At 46.4% G+C, this 26,952-nt stretch overlaps 3 protein-coding genes across 5 annotated transcripts; all 3 read left to right on the forward strand.

Annotated features, from left to right (window-relative positions):
• The first annotated feature begins 2,634 nt into the window (after positions 1 to 2,634).
• LOC123440456 (wiskott-Aldrich syndrome protein homolog 1-like) lies at positions 2,635 to 6,525 on the forward strand. 3 transcript variants are annotated; one of them, XR_006630318.1, is made up of 3 exons: positions 2,635 to 3,089; positions 3,179 to 3,871; positions 6,259 to 6,525. XR_006630318.1 is itself a non-coding variant. In XM_045117020.1 (3 exons), exons 1-3 carry the CDS (start codon positions 2,912 to 2,914, stop codon positions 3,661 to 3,663), a joined length of 552 nt encoding a protein of 183 aa, XP_044972955.1. In that variant the 5' UTR covers positions 2,886 to 2,911; the 3' UTR covers positions 3,664 to 4,204. The 3 variants fall into 3 exon arrangements, 2 of the variants coding, with proteins under 2 accessions (XP_044972955.1, XP_044972956.1); XM_045117020.1 differs by lacking the exon at positions 6,259 to 6,525 and having other exon boundaries at positions 2,886 to 3,064; positions 3,179 to 3,454; positions 3,541 to 4,204; XM_045117021.1 differs by lacking the exon at positions 6,259 to 6,525 and having other exon boundaries at positions 2,886 to 3,064; positions 3,179 to 3,454; positions 3,530 to 3,677.
• A 14,456-nt stretch (positions 6,526 to 20,981) lies between these two features.
• LOC123440457 lies at positions 20,982 to 23,377 on the forward strand. Its single transcript, XM_045117022.1, has 2 exons — positions 20,982 to 22,262; positions 22,867 to 23,377. The coding sequence occupies exons 1-2, from the start codon at positions 21,104 to 21,106 to the stop codon at positions 23,151 to 23,153; spliced, it is 1,446 nt and encodes a 481-aa protein (XP_044972957.1). The 5' UTR covers positions 20,982 to 21,103; the 3' UTR covers positions 23,154 to 23,377.
• Positions 23,378 to 24,480: 1,103 nt separating this feature from the next.
• Positions 24,481 to 25,524, forward strand: LOC123440460. The gene is made up of 3 exons (XM_045117023.1): positions 24,481 to 24,897; positions 24,990 to 25,152; positions 25,356 to 25,524. Exons 1-3 carry the CDS (start codon positions 24,538 to 24,540, stop codon positions 25,370 to 25,372), a joined length of 540 nt encoding a protein of 179 aa, XP_044972958.1. The 5' UTR covers positions 24,481 to 24,537; the 3' UTR covers positions 25,373 to 25,524.
• Positions 25,525 to 26,952: the final 1,428 nt, after the last annotated feature.

The raw sequence follows: 26,952 nt of genomic DNA on the forward strand, positions 1-26,952 counted from the left end.
CCTGGCTCTTTTAATCGTTTCCCAGAGATCATTAATTCTTTTGAACTATGACGTAAGTATGAATTTCATCAGTCATATCCCCTCTTCAAGTTCGATTTGAATTAATTCTCTTATTTGGCTCAACCTTTCATTATTCTTTATTCCGGAGTGTCTCAGTTATTCGTGGGTTGTTTCTCGTCATCATTCTCAATCTTGCTCCATTCTTGTGAAGATTATCATCTCTCAATTGTTTCTATCGTGAGTAATCCCTTTCGTGCTATCCGGTGCTTTTCTGAGTTGTTTTCATTCTCGATCCTCCGAAGGCCATCATTTAAGAAGACTTTTTCGTTCTCAGCTTTCAGCTTCATCCTCAATTCTTCTTAATTGTTGTCCCTTCGTTCGTCTCTCGATTATCCGGTGCTTTGTTCAAGTTTTCTCTCAGGTGGCTCATGAGCTCTTCATTTTCATGTATCTTCATTAATTCGTGGTGTTCCCATTAAATTGTGAATTCTTACCGGTGCTTCCTTCAATTTTGCTTCAAGTGGTGCTTAGCTCTCTGTCTCTTCAAGATTCATTTCTAGTAGAATAAGTGATATGCTAAATCCGCTGATTGTCGTCAATTTAACTTGATGAAGGATAAGCATAACATAATTCTTATCCTTGTTCATTGTAATCTGAATCTTTCTTCCGGAGTGGCCCATGATATCAATTCCTTTTTTTCTCAAGTGTTCTTATCTTTTCTTTCTGGAATGCCAAGTTTTCTCAAGTTTCTCTTCGTGAAGCTTCATCGAAGACTTTGCAAGGTCATAATCTTAGTCTTTTCTACCTTGATATCTTTGCATCATTCATTCTACACGGAGGTCCTTCATGGTGGTTCATCAAGGTTTCAATTCTTTCTCAAGTGTTCTTCAAGACTCTTGGTGGAGAACCTCAAGTATCCGTTCTCTTGCATTTTCAAGTGCATTTGTTCTTCCTTGATCCTTTGAGGTGGTATTATAGCCTTCTTGTTAGTGTAGGAGCCTCAGAGAGTTTTCCTTTTAAGAATGAGATAATTAAACCCACCAATTCTATGATCATGAGATATTTTCTACCCATGATTTCTTCATTGAGCTATTTTGGTTTGGATTGCACCTAAAGCTTTTCCTAGGGATTGTGCTATCATGGTGCTTGTCTCTAATCCCAGTTCTCAATGTATCCTCTCGGTGTAAGAAGTTTTCATATCCTTGCTTTCATCTGTCTTTGTTCCTTTTAGTGGTTGGTTGTCACCTCATATTTTTTGAGATGATTTTCGTAAGCCCACTACTATCTTGTTCTTGTCGTTGTTGGTTTTTCCAGCTACTACGTCAATTCTCTGTCCGAAGGCTCTTCAATTCTATTGTGATGATAGTTGTCATTTGTTTCTTCATTCTCTTCTTCCGCTTGAGCTAGTTCATATTCTATCGTCCCGGAGGCTTTGTGATGTTGCTCTTTTGGGTCTATTATGTTGTTCTATCAAGATCATGGTGTTCTCTTGCTCTATTTACTTGTTTGTGGTGAATATTGTCTATTTCTTCCACCTTTTCGAATCTTTTGTCCCTTTTTCCTACCGAAGTGTTGCCGAAATTTTCCGTGAATTCTGGCTTCTTTCTCATGTCATTCTTCATCTCATTGCAACCTTCAAAGATCGTTGGTTTCACTCGTTTGTCAAAGAAGCGACTAAAATTTTTACCTCTTGCTTTCTCATCCTCTCCACCTTTCATTCTTGGATCTCGGGACGAGATCCTCTTGTAGTGTAGGAGTGTTGTGACAGCCCGAGACCGACGTTCCAGAAGCTTCCCCTTTTCTTTCCGTTTTCGTCTTGCGGGTATTTTCAGTTGCCGCATCATCATCGCATCATGCGCATCATCTGCATTGCATCGGCATCTCCGTTGCCGCCAGTTTTCAAAACTTGCATTCGTTAGTAGTCGCCGGTTCTCGTCGTTGTTTGTTCTGAGCCCGACCGCACACGCACGCGCCCGCGGCATCGTCGAAGCCTTGTTTTAAAGTGTGCGTTAAACTTTCTCCGCTTGAGCTCGAACTTGGCGTGCGGTATTAATTTAGTGTAGGTAGACCGTCCGTCAAATTTCATCGCGATCGGAGCTCGTTTGTTACCCGTGTCGTTTATTATATAGCGGCACTATAGCCGGTCGATTGTCGGACGTTTTGGTATTTTAAACTCTGTCACCGGGTTGCCTGTTTTTCCGTGTCATCTCCGCCTAGCGCCTCTGCACAGTGCACCGACCCTACGCGCAGCCCAGTCCGAAACCTCCCGGAACCCGAACCCGGCGGTCGTGACCGTTGGATCCGGATCGACCCCGTTTTACCCTAAACCGTCATCAGTTTGTCCATTGGTATCCCTAAACTAATCATCTCAGCCACCCGATCATGATCTGATGGTCAAAAGTTTGTCCCTCTTCCTGTTTAAAAGGCCCCTTGTTAAATCTCAGACCAAAACCCTAAAAGTCAGGGACAATTTCCCCTGTCCCATCCACCCATCGCCGCCGCTCTCCACCCAGTCTCCTCGGGATCATCCCGGATCTATTTCCTCCAACTAGCAGCGCTCCCCCGATTCTCCCCTTGATCCAGCCGCCGCCCACCTTGTTTTCTCCGCCAAGCCATCCGGGGTCCAGTTGATTCGTCGTGCATGTCCTCCTAGACGCGTCCTCCGCAAGCAAGGAGCCTGAGGCACCCCGTTCGCGTGCTGTAGCGCCCCTGCAGCCGAGGCAGAGCCTCCTCCTGCCCGCGCCGTCGTCGGCTGGTCGCCTGAGGCGCCGCCCCGGGCCTGCGACCCCGTGCTGCTCACCGGGAACGTGTCGCTGTCGGCGAGCACCTCCCCCAGGCACCATCGTAGCCCGAGGGGAGCTTCGCCCGCGTCGGCCTGGAGTCCTTCGTCGCGCCGCCGGCGAGATCCGGCATGGTTCCAGCTCGACCCCTCCTGTCGTTGCCATCCAGGAGCACCTCAACCTCCTCCCGCCTCGTTCTTCACCACGACCAGGCAGCCCCAAGTGCGCATGCCTTGCCTCCGACCATCTCCATAGCCCGCACCCCTGCAGCTTCGGGACCAGCAGTGGGCACCAGCTCACCGGGATCATGTCGTTGACTAAGCCCACTGTCTCCTCCTTCCTCCTTCCTCCTTTTCCTTTGCTCTGAAACTCCTCTCTGTTTTTCCCTGTTTTTGCAGCGTCCCCATGTCATGGTGCCCAAGCTCGTGGCTCCCGGAGCTTCGTCGGACGCCTCCAGCACCGGGAACGAGATCCCTCGCCCGCGCCTGCCTCCAACGTGTGTTCCACGAGCTCCCCTGCACCCGAGCCTCCCCTCGAGCAGTTCTGCAGTCCCCTGTCGAGCTCGCCCCAAGCTCGACCCCGCCGCCGCTGCCCAGCACCTGAGACCAACCTCTCCTCTGGCCGTGCCTGCGAGCAGCTGCTGGAGCCGCCGCGCCGCCCCGTCAGCCGACGAGGTCCTGGCCGCGCCTCCCCCCTTGCCCTTTCTTCTCCTCCCTCTATTTTACCTCTGCTCTCTCTAATCTCTGCAGGTCTCTCTCAGGAGCTCACCCGTGGCCTCCCCTGCACGTCGCCGCCCCGGATTGACCTAGCCCCGAGGTCCTCGTCGCTGGGCCAGGAGCACCTCGTCGTCCTAGACCTCGCCGCCGTCGGGGACCAGCACTGAGGAACAGAACGAAGGTTGGTGCAGCCCCACCATGGATGCCCTTGCTGCCCTGCAACTCCCCATCCGCCGTCGTTCTCCAATGGATCCGGTCGATACTTGCTAGGCCCGCCCATTCCCGGCCTGGGACAGCCCCGTCGAAGCCTCCAAGTCCCTCCGGATCGACGATTGACCCCGTCTAGAACAACCATGGACGAGCAGTTTCAGTAAGGTGCAGTTCTAGTCGCGATTCAGATTCAGTTTTTGTTTAGATTCAGTTCAGCGTGCTTGTACTCATCTAGCGAAGGGACTCGTTTTTATCACTAGCGCGTCTCAGCCTCGGTGGTTAGTGTGTTGCGTTTCCACCCAGGAGACCAGGGATCAAATCCCCATGCATGTTATATTTTTAGGATTTGTGCCTCTCCATGCGCTCAGCTTCTGCCTTATTTATTTTTATGCTGTTTTGTCAATTTTGACACAACCACTTATTTAGTCTGGGGGTAGGGCTACTAATGTCCATGCAAGGGATCTGGGGTTCAAATCCTAGCAATTCCATTTTTTTATATTTTGGACAGACTCAAATGCCCGTTTGTAAAATTCATATAAATTTAGCCGTGGACCGGATTAAAATGTTTTCCACACGTAAGTTGCTTAGAATTTTCTGTAGTTTCTCAAAAACCAACTCTCATGCATAATTAGATATGTTTAGTGTGTTGTTTGCATCGGTTTGCATCTCGACGTGTTGAAAACGGTTTAGGTCGTAACTATTTGTCCGTAGCTCCGTTGGAGATGTGCCATATATGTAAATGGACCAGAACGACGAGTAGAATCACGTGTTCCACTTTGTTTCTCCGTTTAACAAATATAAAATGTGTTTAGGAAAAATCTGGGCAGAATTAAGATTTAACACGTGGGGTCATTTCGGAGATGCTATATGTCGTTTCCGGTCTCATTTAAAATGACTAGCTAGGTAGATTAATTTGTGCTTCACCCTCGTGCCAGGTTTAACAACATTTAATATATCCGTATACCTGAACGGGAGTGGACTAAATAATTCAACGTGGAGTTTCGTCGATATGCAACTCGTTGCATATCGAGCTTCACTTAATGTGTAGTGTTTGATTGTTGTGATTGTCACGCATTGCATTAGACCGTTCATGCATCATGTGTGTCTTGCATCGTGTGGTGTATATCGTGTGTTGATGCTTGTTTCCGGTTTCCTCCGTCTCGATAGAGTTCCGCAAGCGTGTCGGATGTGAGGGCCGTTCGACTACGTCGGTTCGTCTGCTTCGCGGAGTCATTCTTCTTTCAAGCGGGATCTCAGGCAAGATGATCATTTCCCTAGATACCACTACTATCATTGACATGCTAGTTTTATCGCTTCTATCGTTTATGTCTCGTTGCCTACCACCTGTTAAATATCAGCCTCTCAACAATGCCATGATTACCTTCAACCTGTTCAACCTAGCAAACCACTGATTGGCTATGTTACTGCTTGCTTAACCCTGTTGATAGCGTTGCTAGTTGCAGATGCAGATGCTTCCATGTGAAAACATGGGTTCCTTGTTATATCACCATATTAAATGCTATTTAATTTAATGCACCTATATACTTGGTAAAAGGTGGAAGGCTCGGCCTTTCTAGCCTGGTGTTTTGTTCCACCTTTGCCCCCTTAGATTCGGCTACCGGTGTTATGTTCCATAAAGGAGCGCTCCTAACACGATCGGGGTTGTTATGGGGACCCCCTTGATAATTCGTTTTAGATTAAAGCTGGTCTGGCAAGGCCCAACTTTGGTACTACATTTGCCTAAACACCTAATAAAATTGCATAGGGACTTTCCGGACCCCGAGGATAATTTAATCAACCCCCGGGCCAGTGCTCCTCATGAGTGTTGGTCCCACCTGAGCGATGTCCGGCGCCCCTCTGGTCACCCGGAGGTTTAGCGATCCCGACGTCTAGCTCATCCGCCGTGTCCTGAGAACGAGGTACGCGACTCCTATCGAGATCGTCGACACGTCGGGCGGCCTTGCTGGATTAGTTTTACCTTTGACGAGATATCTTGTGCATCGGGATTCCGGTGATGCTTTGGGTAATCTCAGAGTTGAGGTTTTCCACTAGGGAATCCGACGAGATCGCGAGCTTCGTGATTGAGGATTTCTATGCAGCTTGTGGTAATTTGTGATGGACTAGTTGGAGCACCCCTGCAGGGTTAAATCTTTCGGAAAGCCGTGCCCGCGGTTATGTGGCAACGTGGAAGCTTTGTTTAACACTGGTTCTAGATAACTTGAAGTTAACTTAATTAAAACATGCCAACTGTGTGCGTAACCGTGACTGTCTCCTTCGTGAGTTCCTTCTCCGATCGAGGACACGGTGGGGTTATGTCTGACGTAGGTAGGTGTTCAGGATCATTCTTTTGATCATCTGTAGTGACGTCCGTTATGCGTAGATCTCCCCCCTCTTATTTCTTGTACTCGTAAGTTAGCCACCAAATATATGCTTAGTCGCTGCTGCAACCTCACCACTTAACCATACCTCACCCATTAAGCTTTGCTAGTCTTGATACCTTTGGAAATGAGATTGCTGAGTCCCCTGTGGCTCACAGATTACTACAACACCAGTTGCAGGTACAGGTAAAGGTTACTTGACGCGAGCGCGTTGATTGTTCATTTGGGGTTGCTTCTTCTTCTTCTTCTTCATCGATCTAGGATGGGTTCCAGGCCGGCAGCCCGGGATAGCAAGGATGGACGTCGTTCTTCTTTTGTCGTTTGTTTTCGTCCGTAGTCGGACCCTGCTCTTACTCTTGTTGTTTATGTAATGTACTGATGTGACTCTGATGTAGCTTGTGGCGAGTGTAAGCCAACCCTTTATATATCTCTCCTTTTCAGTATATGTACTTGTAACGATATCCATTCTTGCGACACGACGAGATGCGCTTCTATCCCTGACGAGGCCTTCGTGCCAAATTGAGGATAGGGTCGCATCTTGGGCGTGACACGTCACCTCGCCTTTAGCTAGTCTCCGTTTATGTCGTAGCTTTCATTTCGTGTTAATAATCACTTAGCAACCGAACCGGTATCCAATACCCTCGTGCTACTAGGAGTACTAGTAAAGTACACATCAACATCATGTATATCAAATATACTTCTTTCGACTTTTGCCAGCCTTCTTATCTACCAAGTATCTAGAGTTGCTCCGCCTCAGTGACCGTTCCCCTCATAACAGAAGCACTTAGTCCCGGGCTTGGGTTTAATCTGGGGTCTCTTCATTAGTACAGCAACTGCTTTGCCGTTTCACGAAGTATCCCTTCTAGCCCTTGCCTTTATCGAAACTTAGTGGTTTTACTAACCATCAACTATTGATGCTCCTTCTTGATTTCTACTTTCGCAGTGTCAAACATCGCGAATCGCTCAAGGATCATTGTATCTATCCTTGATATGTTATAGTTCATCACGAAGCTCTCGCAGCTTGGTGGCAGTGACTTTGGAGAACCATCACTATCTTATCTGGAAGATCAACTCCCACTCGATTCAAGCGATTGTCGTACTCACATAATCTGAGCACACGCTCAATGATTGAGCTTTTCTCCTCTACTTCGTGGACAAAGAATCTTGTCGGAGGTCTCATACCTTTTAATAAGGGCACAAGCATGAAATCACATTTTCATCTCTTTAGAACATCTCTTAAGTTCCGTGACGCTTCAAAATGTCTTCGGCGCCTTGCTTCTAAGCCATTAAGTATTTTGTACTGAACTATCGTGTAGTCATCAGAAATGTGTATGTCAGATGTTCACAACATCTACAGACGTCGATCGAGGTGCAGCACACCGAGTGGTGCATTAAGGACATAAGCCTTCTGCGCAACAACGAGGACAATCCTCGGCTTTACACACTCAGTCTGTAAAGTTTGCTACTATCAACTTTCAACTAAATTTTCTCTAGGAACATATAAAAACAGTAGAGCTATAGCGCAAGCTACATCGTAATTCGCAAAGACCATTGGACTATATTCATGACAATTAGTTCAATTTAATCATATTACTTAAGAACTCCCACTCAAAAAGTACATCTCTCTAGTCATTTGAGTGGTACATGATCCAAATCCACTATCTCAAGTCCGATCATCACGTGAGTCGAGAATAGTTTCAGTGGTAAGCATCTCTATGCTAATCATATCAACTATACGATTCATGCTCGACCTTTCGGTCTCATGTGTTCCGAGGCCATGTCTGCACATGCTAGGCTCGTCAAGCTTAATCCGAGTGTTCCGCGTGTGCAACTGTTTTGCACCCGTTGTATGTGAACGTTGAGTCTATCACACCCGATCATCATGTGGTGTCTTGAAATGAAGAACTGTCGCAACGGTGCACAGTCGGGGAGAACACAATTTCGTCTTGAAATTTTAGTGAGAGATCACCTCATAATGCTACCGTCGTTCTAAGCAAGATAAGGTGCATAAAGGATTAACATCACATGCAATTCATAAGTGACATGATATGGCCATCATCATGTGCTTCTTGATCTCCATCACCAAAGCACCGGCACGATCTTCTTGTCACCGGCGTCACACCATGATCTCCATCAACGTGTCACCATCGGGGTTGTCGTGCTACTCATGCTATTACAACTAAAGCTACGTCCTAGCAATATAGTAAACGCATCTGCAAGCACAAACGTTAGTTTAAAGACAACCCTATGGCTCCTGCCGGTTGCCGTACCATCGACGTGCAAGTCGATATTAACTATTACAACATGATCATCTCATACATCCAATATATCACATCACATCGTTGGCCATATCACATCACAAGCATACCCTGCAAAAACAAGTTAGACATCCTCTAATTGTTGTTGCATGTTTTACGTGGTGACCATGGGTATCTAGTAGGATCGCATCTTACTTACGCAAACACCACAACGGAGATATATGAATTGCTATTTAACCTCATCCAAGGACCTCCTCGGTCAAATCCGATTCAACTAAAGTTGGAGAAACCGACACTCGCCGGTCATCTTTGAGCAACGGAGTTACTCGTAGCGATGAAACCAGTCTCTCGTAAGCGTAGGAGTAATGTCGGTCCGAGCCGCTTCGATCCAACAATACCACGGAATCAAGAAAAGACTAAGGAGGGCAGCAAAACGCACATCACCGCCCACAAAAACTTTTGTGTTCTACTCGAGAAGACATCTACGCATGAACCTAGCTCATGATGCCACTGATGGGGAACGTCGCATGGGAAACAAAATTTTTCCTACGCGCACGAAGACCTATCATGGTGATGTCCATCTACGAGAGGGGATTTCCGATCTACATACCCTTGTAGATCGCACAGCAGAAGCGTTAGTGAACGCGGTTGATGTAGTGGAACGTCCTCACGTCCCTCGATCCGCCCCGCGAACCGTCCCACGATCCGTCCCACGATCTAGTGCCGAACGGACGGCACCTCCGCGTTCAGCACACGTACAGCTCGACGATGATCTCGGCCTTCTTGATCCAGCAAGAGAGACGGAGAGGTAGATGAGTTCTCCGACAGCGTGACGGCGCTTCGGAGGTTGGTGGTGATCTAATCTCAGCAGGGCTCCGCCCGAGCTCCGCAAAAATGCGATCTAGAGGTAAAACCGTGGAGGTATGTGGTCGGGCTGCCTTGAAAAAGTTGTCTCAAATCAGCCCTAATAGCTCCATATATATAGGAGGAGGGGAGGGGAGGCTTGCCTTGAGGCTCAAGGAGCCCCAAGGGCTGCTCCACCAAGGTGAGGAGGAGTCCTCCTCCAATCCTAGTCCAACTAGGATTGGAAGGTGGACTCCTTCTCTTCTTTCCCACATTTCCTTTTTTTTTCTCTTCTTTTGGTTTTTCTTTCTCTCTTGCGCAAGACAGCCTTGGGCTGACCCCACCTACTTGGTGCGCCACCCCCAAGGTCCTTGGGCCCTCCCGGGTGGGTGGTCCCCCCTCCCGATGAAGATCCGGAACCCATACGTCATTCCCGATACATTACCGGTAATGCCCGAAAACCTTCCGGTAACCAAATGAAGTCATCCTATATATCAATCTTCGTTTCCGGACCATTCCGGAAACTCTCGTGACGTCCGTGATCTCATCCGGGACTCCGAACAACATTCGGTAACCAACCATACAACTCAAATACGCATAAAACAATGTCGAACCTTAAGTGTGCAGACCGTGTGGGCTCGAGAACTATGTAGACATGACCCGAGTGACTCCTCGGTCAATATCCAATAGCGGGACCTGGATGCCCATATTGGATCCTACATATTCTACGAAGATCTTATCGTTTGAACCTTAGTGCCAAGGATTCATATAATCCCGTATGTCATTCCCTTTGTCCTTCGGTATGTTACTTGCCCGAGATTCGATCGTCAGTATCCGCATACCTATTTCAATCTCGTTTACCGGCAAGTCTCTTTACTCGTTCCGTAATACAAGATCCCGCAACTTACACTAATTCACATTGCTTGCAAGGCTTGTGTGTGATGTTGTATTACCGAGTGGGCCCCGAGATACCTCTCCATCATACGGAGTGACAAATCCCAGTCTCGATCCATACTAACTCAACGAACACCTTCGGAGATACCTGTAGAGCATCTTTATAGTCACCCAGTTACGTTGCGACGTTTGATACACACAAAGCATTCCTCCGGTGTCAGTGAGTTATATGATCTCATGGTCATAGGAACAAATACTTGACACGTAGAAAACAGTAGCAACAAAATGACACGATCAACATGCTACGTCTATTAGTTTGGGTCTCGTGTATCACATGATTCTCCTAATGATGTGACCCCATTATCAAGTGACAACACTTGCCTATGGTCAGGAAACCTTGACCATCTTTGATCAACGAGCTATTCAACTAGAGGCTTACTAGGGACAGTGTTTTGTCTATGTATCCACACATGCACCGTGTTTCCAATCAATACAATTATAGCATGGATAATAAACGATTATCATGAATAAAGAAATATAATAATAACTAATTTATTATTGCCTCTAGGGCATATTTCCAACACAAATCACCAAGATTGTTGTCATGAAGAACATTACCATCATTCTCATCATCATGGTGCTCATCATTAGCCTCTAGCAATGGTTCATGTTCAATGTTGGCCTCTTCGTTGGCCTCATCGACACAAGAAAGAGGTTCAATGTTGGCCTCTTCGTTGATGGGTGCAGGAATAGCTTCAACAATCGGAGAGGCAACCCGGTTCAAATCCAACAAGTTAGGAACATTTGTTTTGATGGCAAATAACTCTAGAGCCTTGTCTAGTGATTCGGCCACCGTATCCTTGTATGCAAGCCAACGTTGCTCGGAGTTGACACGCATGGTCTTCCAACGAATGTGCATTCCGAATCCCACATTATGCCTACCATCAAACTCAACTACATCACTAGGGTCCATCCAATTCAAATCCTTTCGGACTTGTTCCAACAATTCACCATAGCTAGGACACAAATCAAACACCATGTCAAGCTCACCCGGGTCCAGATCAATATTGCCTTTTAAAAAGGCATCCTTGTCCACGTGATGAACATAAACACATGTTCTTCCCATCCCTAAACAACAAAACATAGAACTTTTTTTATAAGCAATCATACAACTACAATATCTACTTACTAACTTCCAAACATCCATAACCCTAACCCCATCATAAATCTAACACAACCAAACATCCCTAACCCTAGCCTAACCATAGCCTAACCATAGCCTAACCCTAGCCTAACCCTAAAACAACCATAATGCAAACATCCAAACAACCCTAATCCTCACACCATCATACCCCTTATCATAACATACAAACAAATACAACAATATCATATACATCCCACATTTCATGAAAAACTAGGGTTTTCCTCAAATTTGCAAAAAAAGACCACAAGAGATTTTTCTTTGGATGAGAATGAGGGGAGAGGTGGGGATTACCTTAGGGGAGTGATTGGACAACAAATGTCCGGTCCAAACCTTCAGATTTGGTGATTTGGAGAAGGATTTGAAGAGGGGCCCGTGGTTGGGAGAGGGGGCTGGGGGAGGGGAATGAGGAGGGGGTGGGAGAGGGGTTGGCCCGTGCCTGTTTAAGTCAATGTGTGGCGCCTAAGTGTTCGGCGCTAGGCGTCACACGGCCTGGGGGGTGGGCCCTCCCTGCCAGGTGGTCGGGGGGTGTGGTGCCGAACGGCTAGGCATCACACAGTGTAGTGTGGCGCCTAGGTGTCGGGCGCCACACAAAATGGTCAGACGGGTGAAATATTTTTCCCCGAGGGTTCACTCTGTGAGTTCTTTCCCTGAGTGGTCATTTTTGTCAATTTTGCCCTCTCTCACGCTCGCCTGAAACCCTAGCTTGTTCCGCCGCAATCAGAAGAGGGATCCGCTCACATGGCTGGCCAGCGTAACCGTAACCGCATCCGTCGTCAGCGCGCCAAGGCTAGGTTGGATTCGGAGGTTGAGGCGGAGGCGGAGGGGGCGGCGAGGGTGCCAGAGGTCGACGGGGAGGAACTGCGGGGGACAGTAGATATCCGGGCTCTGCGGCGGCGGCGCCTGATTAGCCGGATCCGCGGCCACTACCTCGATGCCATCTCCCGCCTGCCCACCACCGAGCTCAACAGTACCCTAGCGCGCGGCCTCCTCATCGCCGGTCTCTGCTACGGCCCTCTACACCCCGTCCACAACATCATCGTCAATTCTGTCTGGTATTCGGCCGCTTTTCCCGTGCGCTCCAGCGACCGGATCGACGCCGCCTTCATCAGCAACTGTACCATACGCCGCCTAGTTCTGCGCTCGCTTGATGGATTGGTTGCCTCGCTTCTCCATCTCTGTCCTGCCCTCTCCGATGACGATGCCCTTTGGCACCTCAGTCTCTCCCGCGCTGACCTCCGTGCCGCTGTTGCCTCCGCACGCGGTGCTGCACCGTCGTCGTTCCGTCTGACGGCATCGGAGCTGGAAGCCGCCTTTCAAGCGGCTGACAAGGCGGCGCGACACTTCAAACCTGCAGCCCTTGCACTCTTTGCTTCTTCCACTGTGCTTTCCGTGGAACGTGACGCTGTCTCTCTGCTCAACAACAAGCGCACGCTTTCCTCGGCTGACATTCTGCGCCTCTCCACCATGTTGCTGCCTTCCCCACTACCAGATGAGCTGCCACACCCTCCTCTTGAACAAGAGCGGTTCACGGCGGCCTTTAAACTCATCACCAGAAAGAGGAACCTTCTCACAGGATGGTACAAACGGTGGGTTGAACTAGCAGATGCAGCGTTGCGCAAGTATGCCCGGCAAACTGCAGCACATTATCAGCTTCATGTCATCTATGGCATTGGTTCTGTACATGACGAGTTCAGTATGGATGATTCTTTCCACATTAGTTTTATGGCGCGGCCTAAGGATCCTTCCTGTGCTAGAGAAGCTCCTGTTTTTTTCTTTGCTGAAGCACGTCTATCTGGCTACGACTTTTGTGAAGAGGACATCACCTTGTGCTGTACAGTAGAACCATCACCAAGTGAAGTTGGTATTCTCTTGACCTCCAATCAGTTTTGTCTTTTCAGTACTGAAATTATTTAGTGCTACTCATGACATCTGATCATCTCATGCATGGTTGGTTCTTTGGTAGTATTTGAAACGAAACTAAGATGCTTATGACTTCATTCACTAGTTTGTTAGGGATTTGTTTGCCTGGGGCATACGTAATAGGTGCCATGAATCATCTTTCTGATCCTCTCCATCTGCAAAAATCCAGATAGGTGCCATGAATGTGTTACCGGAAACTTCCAAATTGACCACCCGGATGATTCTGAGAAATTTTCTGGTGGGCAGTACTACACTTTGGATGGAACAGTCAAAGACCTGGATTGCCCCATCAAAAGTGATGCTGACTACAGGTGTTTCCACCCTGTCAGAGACATTGGTCTCGTGGAGTACCTGGATCAAGAGTTAACCAGTTACATATCCTCTTGTCCCTCCAGACGTCGTCGTTTTTATAGAGAAAACATCGATGAAGCTATCTTGGGCTACTGCAGCAGAATTATGTGATCTGTTATGTGAATGGTGTTGTTCTTGGCCTGTCCCGTCCTCATGTATACATGTTATCAAACCGAGAGACGCTTACAGTGCGTCGCTTGCCGGTTGTGTCATTTTTTGCTTGAAACGTGAATGGTGTTGCTATTAATAGATGTAGAAAACAATCAGGTGTAGCACTTTAGTAGCATCCAGTTCTGCTTTTTTGTCATGTTGAGCAAATGTGGTGCCATAGCAAATCCCTTCCATGGTCACCCCTTTCTGCCTCCTAACCTAAGGTTAGTACTTGTTTTTAGGTTGGAAAAATAATGATAGCGTGTTCTGAGGATTGGGTAGTGGCTTGCATTTGTTGTGCAGCAGCCCACACAGATACTCTCTCTCTTCACAAATATAAGATGTTCTAACTTTTTTGTGAATCGGATGTATATATACACGTTTGTGCGTTTGCTCAGGCATTTTGGTTCGTATGTAGTCCACATTGAAATATCCAAAACATCTTATACTCCTTCCGTTCCAAAGTAATTAGTGTCGTGGTTTTAGTTCCACGACAGTTGTTTTTGAACGGAGGGAGTATTATATAAGTCTTTTTAGAGATTCCCCTACAAACTACATACGGATGTATATAGACATATTTTAAAGTGTAGATTCAATTATTTTGCTCACTATGTAATCCATAGTGGAATCTCTAAAGAGACTTATATTTAGGAACGGAGGTACAAAGAGGTTGCGGATTCAGATAGCTGAAAACGACATGAAACTGACCGACTGACTGAAGCAACACAATGAGAGGCTCCGGGCTGCGGACGAGAGATGACCCCAACTTCGGTTAGTGTTCTTCAGGTTGTCAAATTGAAGGTCCCGTTTGTTTGACCTGTGAATTTGCTATAACCGTTCGTGGGTTGGGTTATATGTTGTGAGTGGACATAAAGTAACGCATCAGACGAATCGATGCATTACTTCAGGTAAACTCTTCACAACACAGCAGAATTTTGCTGGGTTCTTTCAGCATTGCATCAGCTATCACAGTTACATTAGAAAAGTTTTTTTTTAGCTGATAAACTCTGCTGTGTCAAATTAGTTACAGGAAAATCTGAGGAAAATGAGAGACGAGCACATAAGCACTGGGAGTAGCTGTCGTTTCATCTAGCTCGGTTAGCAGTACTGAATCAGTGATTCACTGAGCTCAGCAGACACCGCTGAAAGTAGTCAAGATGCCCTCGGTTCAGGTCACTGGAGAACCAGACTCCTCTGGCGCTAGTGATCACCATGTCAATGGCATACACAACCAAGCTACTGATGAAGTTCCGTTGCATTTAAGCTTCCAGATCAGTTGACGAAAAGAATTAAAAATGCAGTAGAAATTCAAATCGATTTTTTTACGGAATTGAATCTCTGCTGTATTTTTAAATATGCCCGTCAACAAAATGTGAAAAATTCCCAGATTGGTTAGAATGGTGCTGATTTTACAGTTTCTTTTATAGAAAAGTCTGGACATTTTGGTCAAAATTTGACAAATAGGGGCTGAAATTGAATTTCTAATATATTTTTAAATATGTTTGTAAAAAAAGTGTGGGACTTCCCCAGATTGGTCATCATAGTATTTTTGATTTTATAGAATTTTTATGGACACTTTGTTTTTTTGTCAATTTAACAAAAAGGGGTTGAAATTGAATTTATACTGTATTCTTAAAATCTACTCCCTCTGTCAACAAATGTAAGACGCTTTAATTCACTAAAGTAGTGACCTAAAACGTCTTATATTTGTTTATAGAGGGAGTAATTGTCAAAAAAGTATGAAACTTTCCCAGATTAGTCAGCATGGTAGTATGAATTTTATGTCATATTTTTATTTTTTCTAGACACAATATTTGGTAACTTTTTTGACAAAAAAGGGCCGAAATTAGATTTCTACTGTATTTTAAATATGTTAGTAAAAAAAGTGTGAAACTTCCCCAGATTTATTAGCATGGTAGTATTAATTTGACAGAATTTTTCCAAAATTTTCTGCACGGTTTGAGTTTTTGACCAAAAGGTTGGCTGGTGACGTTGCAGGTGACTAGATGGTTTGAAACGAGTCAAACCGACGGCACCGGTTTGAAAAGAGTTGGGGTTGAAAGTTGCACTGTTTTGAAAGTTGAGAGTTGGAACTCAGTCTGTTTTAAAATTTACTTCTTTTTTCAGATATTTGTGTCAATTCAGTGTTGAAGTATGTACTACTGTTGCAAATGAAGGCCTTGTTTGTTTGACAGGTGGTTGTGCTGTAATCTCCGTTGTTTTAGAAAAGGAGACACTTCCCCTCAAAAAAAAAAGGAGACACTTGCACAGCTTCAGCGAACCGAAGCCCTTGCAGTTTTTACAAAAAAAACAGGTCCAAATGCAAGAACACACGCACCCACCCACACACTAGTAGCAGGTTCGGTACAAACCCCTCGGGGTCCATGGCACTAGGCCGAAAGAAACCAACTGAGCTAGGACTAGAAAAGCAGCAAAAAGCAGCAAGAAACACCACCATCAATCGTCATTGAGCTCCTCCCTGATGGCGTGTGCAGGGAGTTGCAATAGCAGCGGCATCCCGATTCTTACCGAGGAATTTCCAAAGCTGTTAAAATATACTCCCTCCGTTCCTAAATATAAGATCTTCTAGAGATTCCGCTATAGACTACATACAAAGCAAGATCATTGAATCTATACTTTAAAATATGTTTATATAATATCCGAATATAGTCCGCTAGTGAAACCCCTAAAATGTCTTATATTTCGAAACGAAGGAAGTAGGCATTTTGTAAAGCGCATCAGCCAGATGTTTTTCAATAAGAGCTTTGTTACAAATCTGCCCAAAAGACCAAGCCATGGCAGCAAAAGCAATCCGCGCCTCGCGGAAGGCCCCAAGCTTAAATTGTGAAAATTGACAAACGAAGTTGGTGCCCAATTGCACTTAGCAATATCTTCCCAGGCCCATGTCTATTTTGGACCTGCACTGCCGAAGGAAGACGTTCACACACAAGTTGCCATTTTTTTTAATCTTTGTTGGAATCTTGGCTTCCCAAATATCCATGACCTGCTACCCATTGATGCAAAACTAAATATAAAGAACTCGGGACCCTTGCTCAACCCTCCAAAGTCTTCAATGACGGCCATCCCGTGCAACGACATCGACCTGCAGCATGCCCTGCATAATTTTGGTGGGCAGACAGTTATCTTCCCCATCCGCTACCTCGGCATTTCAATCATGCTTGGTAGAACCAGGCTCGTGCATCTCTAATTCATTTTAGATAGGACCAGAGCTAGGCTACCTGGCTGGAAGGGGCGCCTCTTACCAATATCGGGGAGACGGGTGCTTGTCAGGTGCGTGCTCTCGGCGCTCCGTGCTTTCGCGCTCGTCCTGCTGCGCACTGATGTCTACTACGCAACCTTCTCCTTGTAGACGTTGTTGGGCCTCCAAGCGCAGAGGTTTGTAGGACAGTAGCAATTTTCCCTCAAGTGGGTGACCTAAGTTTTGTCAATCCGTGTGAGGCGTAGGATGAAGATGGTCTCTCTCAAGCAACCCTGTAACCAAATAACAAAGAGTCTCTTGTGTCCCCAACACACCCAATACAATGGTAAATTGTATAGGTGCACTAGTTCGACGAAGAGATGGTGATACAAGTGCAATAAGGATGGTAGATATAGGTTTTTGTAATCTGAAATTACAAAAACAGCAAGGTAACTAGTAACAAAAGTGAGCACGAACGGTAATGCAATGCGTGGAAACAAGGCCTAGGGTTCATACTTTCTCTAGTGAAGTTCTCTCAACAATGATAACATAATTGGATCATATAACTAGCCCTCAACATGCAACAAAGAGTCACTCCAAAGTCACTAATAGCGAAGAACAAACGAAGAGATTATTGTCGGGTACGAAACCACCACAAAGTTATTCTTTCTGATCGATCTATTCAAGAGTCCGTAGTAAAATAGCACGAAGCTATTCTTTCCGTTCAATCTTTCATAGAGTTCGTACTAGAATAACACCTTAAGATACTTATCAACCAAGACCCTCATGTCACCTAGACACTCCATTGTCACCTCAAGTATCCGTGGATATGATTATACGATATGCATCACACAATCTCAGAATCATCTATTCAACCAACACATAGAACTTCAAAGAGTGCCCCAAAGTTTCTACCAGAGAGTCAAAACGTGTGCCAACCCCTGTGCATAGGTTCCCAGTGTCACGAACCCGCAAGTTGATCACCAAAACATACATCAAGTACTCACATGAATCCACGTGTGCCAACCCATATGCATAGGTTCCCAATGTCACGAACCCGCAAGTTGATCACAACAGATAGACACGTGCAAGACATACATCAAGTGTTCTCAAAGACTCAATCCGATAAGATAACTCCAAAGGGGAAACTCAATTCATTACAAGAAGGGAGAGGGGGAAGAACATCATAAGATCCAACTATAGTAGCAAAGCCCATGGTACATCGAGATCAAGACATCTCAAGAACACGAGAGAGAGAGATCAAACACATAGCTACTGGTACATACCCTCAGCCCCGAGGGAGAACTACTCCCTCCTCGTCATGGAGATCGCCGGGATGATGAAGATGGCCACCGGAGATGGATTCCCCCTCCGGCAGGGTGCCGGAACGGGCTCCAGATTGGTTTTTTGGTGGCTACACAGGCTTGCGGCGGCGAAACTCCCGATCTAGGTTTCTTTCTGGGGGTTTCTGAATTAATAGAAATTTATGGCGGTGGAATTGCGTCAGTTGGACCAACGAGGAGGTCACAAGCCTGCATGGTGCGGCCTAGGGGGTGGCCGCGGCGTTAGGTCTTGTGACTCCCTCATGGCTCTTCTAGCCTTCTTCCAAAGCTTCGGGGGTCTCTTTTGGTCCAAAAAAATCATTGTAAAGTTTCATTCCATTTGGATCCCGTCTGAAAAAGGGTCAAAACACGGAAAAAACAGAAACTCGCACTTGGCACTGAGTTAATAGGTTAGTCTCAAAAAAGATATAAAATAGCATATTCATGCATATAAAACACTCAAAGTTGACAAGATAATAGCATGGAACCATAAAAAAATATAGATACGTTGGAGACGTATCATGCACCCCGCGAAAATTCCTCAAGAAGGTCGAAAAGGCGCGTAGAAAGTTCTTATGGCACAGGATGATAAGCTCTCTGGAGGCAAATGCAAAGTCAGCTGGTAGGTCGTCGCGTCGCCGATGAGCTGTGACGGGCTCGGCATCCCCGATCTTGAGCGCTTCACCCGAGCGCTCCGACTGCGCTGGCTTTGGCTTGTCTAGAAGCACTCGGACAGGCCCTGTGTTTGGCTAGGCACGCCATGCGACGACAAGGATCGCGCGCTCTTCGCCTCGGCCACGACAGTCACCATTCAGAACGCGCGAGTCGACACTTTTTTGGCGAGCAACCTCTTTGCCTGGAGTACCCGGACCTGTTCAACCACTCGTCGCGGAAGAACAGGACAGTCAAAGCTGCGCTGCATGGTGACAAGTGGACCCAAGACCTACGACATGTCAGCCTCAACAATATCCTGCCGCAGTTCATGCTCTTGCTGCGTGCAATCCGGATGCGCACATCGTTTTCGAGGAGGGAACACCCGATGAGATCAAATGGACTGCTGGAGGGGGGGGGGGGGGACTACTCGGCGCGCTCGGCTGATGACATGCAATTCTCCCACCGCCCCCAGACTGATCACAAAACTCTCATCTGGAGGTCCTGGGCATCAGGGAAGATGAAGATGTTGTGTTGGATGATACATCACAATTGGCTTTGATGCAATGACAGACTGCAACGACGGGGATGGGAGAACCGGTACTTCTGCGCGCTCTGCAATAGAAATCTTGAGTCCTCCCTTAACCTCTTTTGGGAATGCTCTTTTGCCAAGGCAATCTGGTCCCAGGCGGCGACATGGAAGGGGTGCAGCGCTTTGCGGCCTGACGGGGGCGTGTCGGGGTGCACGACCATGCAGATCATCAAGGGCAAGCTGATTGGAGCAGCGCTGTGGACATACAAGGGGCTGCGGTCCATTCGGATCGCGATGCCTTGGCACATTTGGTTAGAAAGAAATGGGTGCACTTTCCATGGACACATACCATGCGCTCGGCGAGTGATCGATCGAGTTCGTAGCGATCTGAAGCAATGGCGTCTGGCCGGAGCAAAATGCACAACGACCCCTTTTGGGATCCAACGTGAGAAATTAGTTCGTCAGCCTTGTTTTGATGGGAGCACCAGTCTGTTGGTGAATCCGCGGCCCTATCATGATGACCTCGTCGGATTATTTCTTGTATTCTTCTTGTGCTAAGTCAATGAAAAGACAGTTGCAAGATGGATTTAAAAAAAATATATAAAAAACTCATAGAGAACTATATGGACGGTTCAAGCTTTCAAAGGAACTGTGCCGACCTCGTTAGAAAGATGATCATTTTGTAACAGGACCGCAAGTCTCACCCACTCCTCACATTTGATTGGGTCAAGAGAGCAGAATGAACTGGCTGTGATGAAAAATCGATCATGCTGTGAGTAACTCTTACGGATAAAATGCGTCGATCTGTTGGAGTTAGCGAGACACCTAACATGAGGAGAAGGGGCGGTTGATGAGGTGGGAGGGTGAATCGATGGACCGGAGGGAGCGAGCGGAATTTCCGTCGTTGAATCGTACGCTTCAGAAATAAAATGAACAAATCTGATCTAAACACACAATAAATTTACAAAATGAACTGTTTTTCAAAAAAATCCACTCGCGTAACCCTTTTGTGTGGCGCCTAACAGCAAGGCGCCACACTATACTGTATGACATTTTTGTCTTAGGCGTCATACAATGTAGTTAACGTCTTTGTCTTAGACGTCACACCAGGTCTCAGACGTCATACAACATAATGTTAGATGTCATACAATGTCGTGTGAGTTTTAAGACAAAGACGCCATATTTTTTTTTCCGAAGATGATTCATTTTGTAAATTTGTTGCATGTGTACGTAGATTTGTTCGTTTTACCCGACTCAGGTAAGAAAAACGCTTGCGCCGCGGACAAGACTAGTCACGCGAGTACATGCATGCGGGAAATGTTTTACGATTTTTTTAAAACTACTCCCTCCGTTCTTAAATATAAGTCTTTTAAGATATTTCATTAAAAGTTTACATACGGAACAAAATGAATGAATCTATACTCTAAGGTATGTCTATATACATCCATATATAGTCCATTTGTGGAACCTCTTTAAAGACTTATATTTAGGAACGGAGGGAGTATATTCTATGATTTGTTATTTAATTTTTTTTTCTCCGATTGGGGTTGGTAGTTGGTACTATTGGAAAGAAAAGAAAAGAAAAGAAACTCCCCTCTGTTCCCCTCCCCAGGCTCCGCTCTCGTTCTCTCAGGTCCCAAACAGCGCCTGAAACCCTAGCTCGTTCGGCCGCAATCAGAAGAGGGATCCGCTCACATGGCTGGCCAGCGTAACCGTAACCGCATCCGCCGTCAGCGCGCCAAGGCTAGGTTGGTTTCGGAGGTTGAGGCGGAGGCGGAGGCGGAGGGGGCGGCGAGGGTGCCAGAGGTCGACGGGGAGGTTGTAACTGCTGCCGATCGCGTCGTCCAGCGCAAAATCCCTCTCTCCAAGTTGAGCCAATCGGCAACCAAAGAGGAGCTGCGGCGGCGGAGCCTGATTGGCCAGATCCGCGGCCACTACCTCGACGCCATCTCCCGCCTGCCCACCACCGAGCTCGCCACCACCCTGGCGCGCGGCCTCCTCATCGCCGGTCACTGCTACGGCCCTCTGCACCCCGTCCACAACATCATCGTCAACTCCGTCTGGCACTCGGCCGCTTTCCCCATGCGCGCCAGCGACCGGATCGATGCCCCCGTCATCAGCTGCAGGACCATAAGCCGCCTGGTTCAGCGCTCGCTTGATGGATTGGTCGCCTCACTTCGCCATCTCTGCCCCGGCCTCTCCGATGACGATGCCCTTTGGCACCTCAGCCTCTCCCGCGCCGACCTCCGTGCCGCCGTTGCCTCCGCACGTGGGTTCCGTCTGACGGCGTCGGAGCTGGAAGCCGCCTTTGAAGCGGCTGCCAAGGCGGCGGGACATGTGAAACCTGTGGCCCTTGCGCTCTTCGCTTCGTCCGTTCTACTTTCTGTGGAGCGTGATGTTGTCTCACTGCTCAACAACAAACGCCGGCTTTCCTCGGCTGACATTCTGTGCCTCTCCACTACGCTGCTGCCTTCCCCGCTACCAGATGAATTGCCAGACCCTCCTCTAGAAGAGCGGTTCACGGCGGCATTTAAGCTAATCGCTAGAAAAAGGAGCCATCTCACAAGATGGTATACTGAATGGGTTGAAATAGCGGACACAGCGTTGCGCAAGTATGCCCGGCAAACTGCGGAGCATTACCTGCTTCATATCATCTATGGCTATGGTGCCCTGCGGGATGAATTTCATATGGTGAGATCTTACCATATCAATTTCATGGCGTGGCCAAAGAATCCTTGTGCTAGAGAAGCTCCGGTGTTTTTCTTTGCTAAAGCACTTCTTCCGTCTGTCTCCGGCTTTTGTGAAGAGGACATCACCTTGTGCTGTACAGTACAACCGTCACCTGTTGAAGTTGGTATGATCTTGACCTCCAATCAATTTTGTTTTTCCAGTACTGAAATTATTAGGTGCTAGTCATTTGGTCATTTGGTATTTGAAACACAAGTAAGGTCTTATCACTAGCCCCTTCATTCACTAGCTTATTGGGGGGTTTGTTTGCCTGTGGCGTACATGATAGCTAAACTGAAAGTGAATAGGTTGCCTGACCCTCCTGCCCAATGTTGCATATAAATTTGCAGATCAGTTGCCTCTGGTCTAGCAAAATCTTGTTATGTTCACTTGTTTTTATCCTTCAATGAATCATCTTCCTGATCCTGCATCTGCAATAATGCTGATAGTTACCATAAGCTCATTGACTTCATTCAGTGTTTAGTGGGGATCTATCTGGCTGGTATGTACTCCCTCCGTTCCATAACTATTCTCGTGGTAGGTAAACTGAAAACCTGTATTAGTTGCAGCCATGAATGGGTTGCCTGCTCCTGCTGCAGACGGTTGCATTTTAACTTCCATACCAGTTTGCCTCTGGCCTAGCAGACATACTCTTGACATGTTCACAATCTTTTGCCTTTTCAAATTCCTTCAGTGAATAATTTTTCTGATCCTGCATCTACCAACTGCAGATAGATGCCATACATGTCTTGCTGAAAACTTTCAAATTGACCACCCGGATGATTCCAAGAACTTTGGTGGTGGACAGTACTACCATATGGACGGAATAGGCGAAGACCTGGACTGCCCCATCATGACTGATGTTGACTATAGATGTTTTGACCCTGTCAGAGACATTGGTTTCGTCGAGTGCTTGAATCAAGATTTTGTCAATTACATGTCATCTTCGCCCTGGCATCGCCGCTATAAAAAACAGATAGATTTAGCTATCTCGGATTATTGCACTGGGATTATTTGATCCGTTATGGTTGCCTTTTGTTGCTCTTCTACATTGCCGTTAGCTATCAATGATGCCATTACAGCTGAAGCATGTGTTCTCTTGAATGGGCTTATTCTAGCGAGACAAAGTTGAATGCAATAGAATTATGGTCAAATCTGATTGCACGGAGGTCGTCAATGTAATGTAGCAAGTGGGGAATTCAATTGGTCTGGCGGAGGCAATATGAGGAATGCTCTTTCTTATGTCGTAATTATGATCAAATTAGTTTCAGGCTGGCCATAGTGGGGGTAACATAAGCAGTATGGTATACTTGGAACTATAAAAAATGCTGATGTGACACCAAATTAAAGAAGAGAAAGAAGGTGGTAGTATCATAGGTAGATACCGTAACAAAGCACATGCTACAAGAAAAAAATAATGCAACCTGATTCCGTGCGAGCTGCGCGTCGTTGCTATCCCCGGGCTTCTTTCTTCTCCAGAACTTCTCCTCCCCCACTATCCCACCTCCATCCCCATCCCTGAAGTCAGCTCTTCATCCCTCCCACCGGGCGACGGCACCACCCATCATGGCGAGATCTGGCGCCAGCAAGGAGATGACCCCGGTCCGGCCGTCAGCAACCTCGCAGCTGCAGCAGTTCCCCGGCGCCCCGATGAGCTCCTGTTCCAATCCTTCTCCACCTCCACACTTTTACCATGGTGCTCTCGCGAGCTCCTCCGCCACCCCCTCTACGCCGCCGCACTTCTACCCCGGTGCCTCGACGTGCTCGTCGGCAAAGCCCTCTTTGAGTCAATGGTACATGCTCTTCCTGGTTTTGCTAGATAAGTATAACAAAATTATTGGGAGAGAGGCAATTGATACATGCCCTGTGTATGTGGGTTTCTAGCCAACTGATTTTTTTTCAGGCAAGTCATAACAGATTTTGCTTCAGGTTTCATGGTTTCAGGTTTCAGGTTTCATGGCAGATTTTGCCCTGTGCAATTGATACATGCCCTGTGCAATTAGTTGTTTCAGGTTTTGCCCTGTGTAATTGATACCGATTTTGCTTCAGGTTCCATGATTTCAGGTTTCATAACAGATTTCATGGCAGATTTTGCTGCTAAGAAATCAGTTACAAATAGAGGCTAGTAAATAGATTTTGCATGATATGCTTACCTTGTATTTTGCTTCAGATTGCTGCTAAGAAATAAGTTAGCATGTGAATAATTTGGTTTCAGATTTTCATGATATGCTTACCTTGTATTTTGCTTCAGATTGCTGCTAAGAAATAAGTTAGCTTGTGAATAATTTGGTTTCAGATTTTCATGATATGCTTACCTTGTATTTTTCTTCAGATTGTCATGATCTTCCAAAGTTGCTATTATTTCACTTTACATTTTACCTCCATTGTCAGATGTTTTACTCATGAATTATGATACGTGTATTAGGAGGCCATGGTATACCCCTGCACCTGAAGGTTTGCTTAGGTTTGGACGATTGCCGCCAATGCATCCGTATAATTTCCAACAACCGTCAATGCGCTATCATGAAACAGGAGACCAAATGATGGAGAATCAGCACTTTGCTGGTACTTCCCCACATGATTCGTTCTCAACACCACCACCGCCGCCGCACCCTAAAGCTGCATCTCAGTCTGGTCCTGCCAAAGTGAATTCAAAGTCTTCCAAAAGGAAAAGGAAGATCATCAATATTGATGCTGATGAGGAACCAAGCGAAATGACCGCATATCGTCTGTCCTATACACCCGAGAAACATGAACGATTGGTAGTGTCAATATTACTTGCTCAAATATTTTCTATATGATTTAAATTCGTGTAGCTTGTTAGGCTAAACTAAATTAAATGTTCACAATGTAGGCAAGTGCTTGGTTGGAGTGTTCTACTGATCTCATTGATGGGAATGGTAAGAAGAGTGAGAAGTTCTTAGCTGACACGTCTCGTATGGATGATTCTGCAAAAGCTGGGTGGGCTAAAGCTTTGAAGAGTATGGAATCTACGCTATTTCCTGAAGGAGATTTAGGTATGAGCAAAATTTACTTTATAAACAGAAGTTACAGAATAGTTAGACCTCACCTCAAGTTTTTTACTTTGATTTTCCGTAGTACTCCCTCTATACCGTAATATAGGTCGCTGGCTACTCCAGCGACCTATATTACGGTACAGAGGGAGTAGATGACTCATCGATTCAGCTACTGACTACTTTGTTTGTCTAATTTTGACAAGGTGATTCAGGGGAATAGCAATAGAGCATACGAGAGCATCCTACATGATGGTTTGCCTAAGAACCTGGTGTTTGTTACCTCGGTCAGATATGTTAATTGTGTGAACCTGATGGTTTGTTGTCTCGGTCAGTTACTTTTTTTTTGTACTGTGTGAACGTGATGATACTGTGTGAACGTGATGGTTTGGTGTGCCAGCCAGCTATTATAATTTGCATGTCAATTATGTGGACGTGATGCTTTGGTTTCTCTGTCAGTTTCCCATTTTTTTGTACAGTGGGTGAAGCTGAATCGTTTCAGTTTCTGGTTTCACATGAATCGTTTGAGTGGACTGTGATATATATACAGGCTATGCCATCTCCTTTCCTCACTCCTTCACGGTTCTCCACTTCTTCCCCTCTTCTACAAGATGGCGAGCAATCAACAAGCTGATGCTTCGGATGGTGAACCAGTCGACATGGAAGCTGAAGCAACCATCATCGATCCTTCCTCCCTGTACACACTGGATGACTACCTTCTCCATAAGGACATGCTAGACTCCTCCAAGGAGATCGCAATGGAAGTGAAGGAAAGCCTGGAAGATCAAGCAGAAGTGGCCACGTGAAGAAGCCGCTGAGCAGTTGGTACGAGACTATTTCTGTGATAATCCTCTCTATTCCAGCAAAGTATTTCGTAGAAGATTCCGGATGAGAAGACCCCTCTTCGAGCGTATCGTTCATGCACTAGGCGAGTGGTCTCCGAAGTTCACACAAAGGAAAGATGCTCTTGACCGCGATGGACTCTCTCCATTGCAGAAATGCACATCGGCTATTCGCCAACTGGCGTATAGTACTACGACAGATGCTCTCGGTGAGTACCTTAAGATTGTCGAGTGCACTTCGATTAAGTGCTTACAGCTGTTTGTCGAAGGCGTGATTCATATATTCAGTGATGAATATTTGTGAAGACAAAATGCCGACGATGTGCAGCGTTTACTTGATATTGGAGAGAGGCGTAGGTTTCCTGGCATGTGCGGAAGCCTCGACTGTATGCACTGGCGTTGGAAGAAATGTCCCACGTCATGGAGGGGACAATTCACCAGCGGGTATAAAGGCGGTCCTTCTCTTATTCTTGAGACGGTTGCTTCTCAGGATTTCTGGATATGGCATGTTTTTTTTGATGTTGCCGGATCCAGCAATGACATTAACGTGCTTAATCAATCGATATTGTTCATTGAGCAACTAAAAGGGCAAGCTCCTTGAGGGAACTATAGTGTCAATGAGAAGGAATATCAACTTGGTTATTACCTTGTAGATGGAATATACCCCGAGTGAGCAGCATTCGTGAAGTCTATACCGACGGCTCAAACAGCAAAGCACAAATTGTTCGCTGAACATCAAGAAGGAGCAAGGAAGGACATGGAACACGCATTTGGTGTGCTCCAAGCACGATGGTCTATTTTACGGCGTTCGACACGTCTATATGACCAGGGAGATCTCCATCATGTGATGTTAGCTTGCATCATTATGCACAACATGATAGTCGAGGATGAGAAAGAAGAGGCATACAATATTGTTGATTTGAATGAGGAAGCAGGCTCATCGATTGTCCTTCCATCCGTA

Source organism: Hordeum vulgare, chromosome 3H (assembly GCF_904849725.1).
Source record: "Hordeum vulgare subsp. vulgare chromosome 3H, MorexV3_pseudomolecules_assembly, whole genome shotgun sequence".
Taxonomy (NCBI): Eukaryota; Viridiplantae; Streptophyta; class Magnoliopsida; order Poales; family Poaceae; genus Hordeum; species Hordeum vulgare.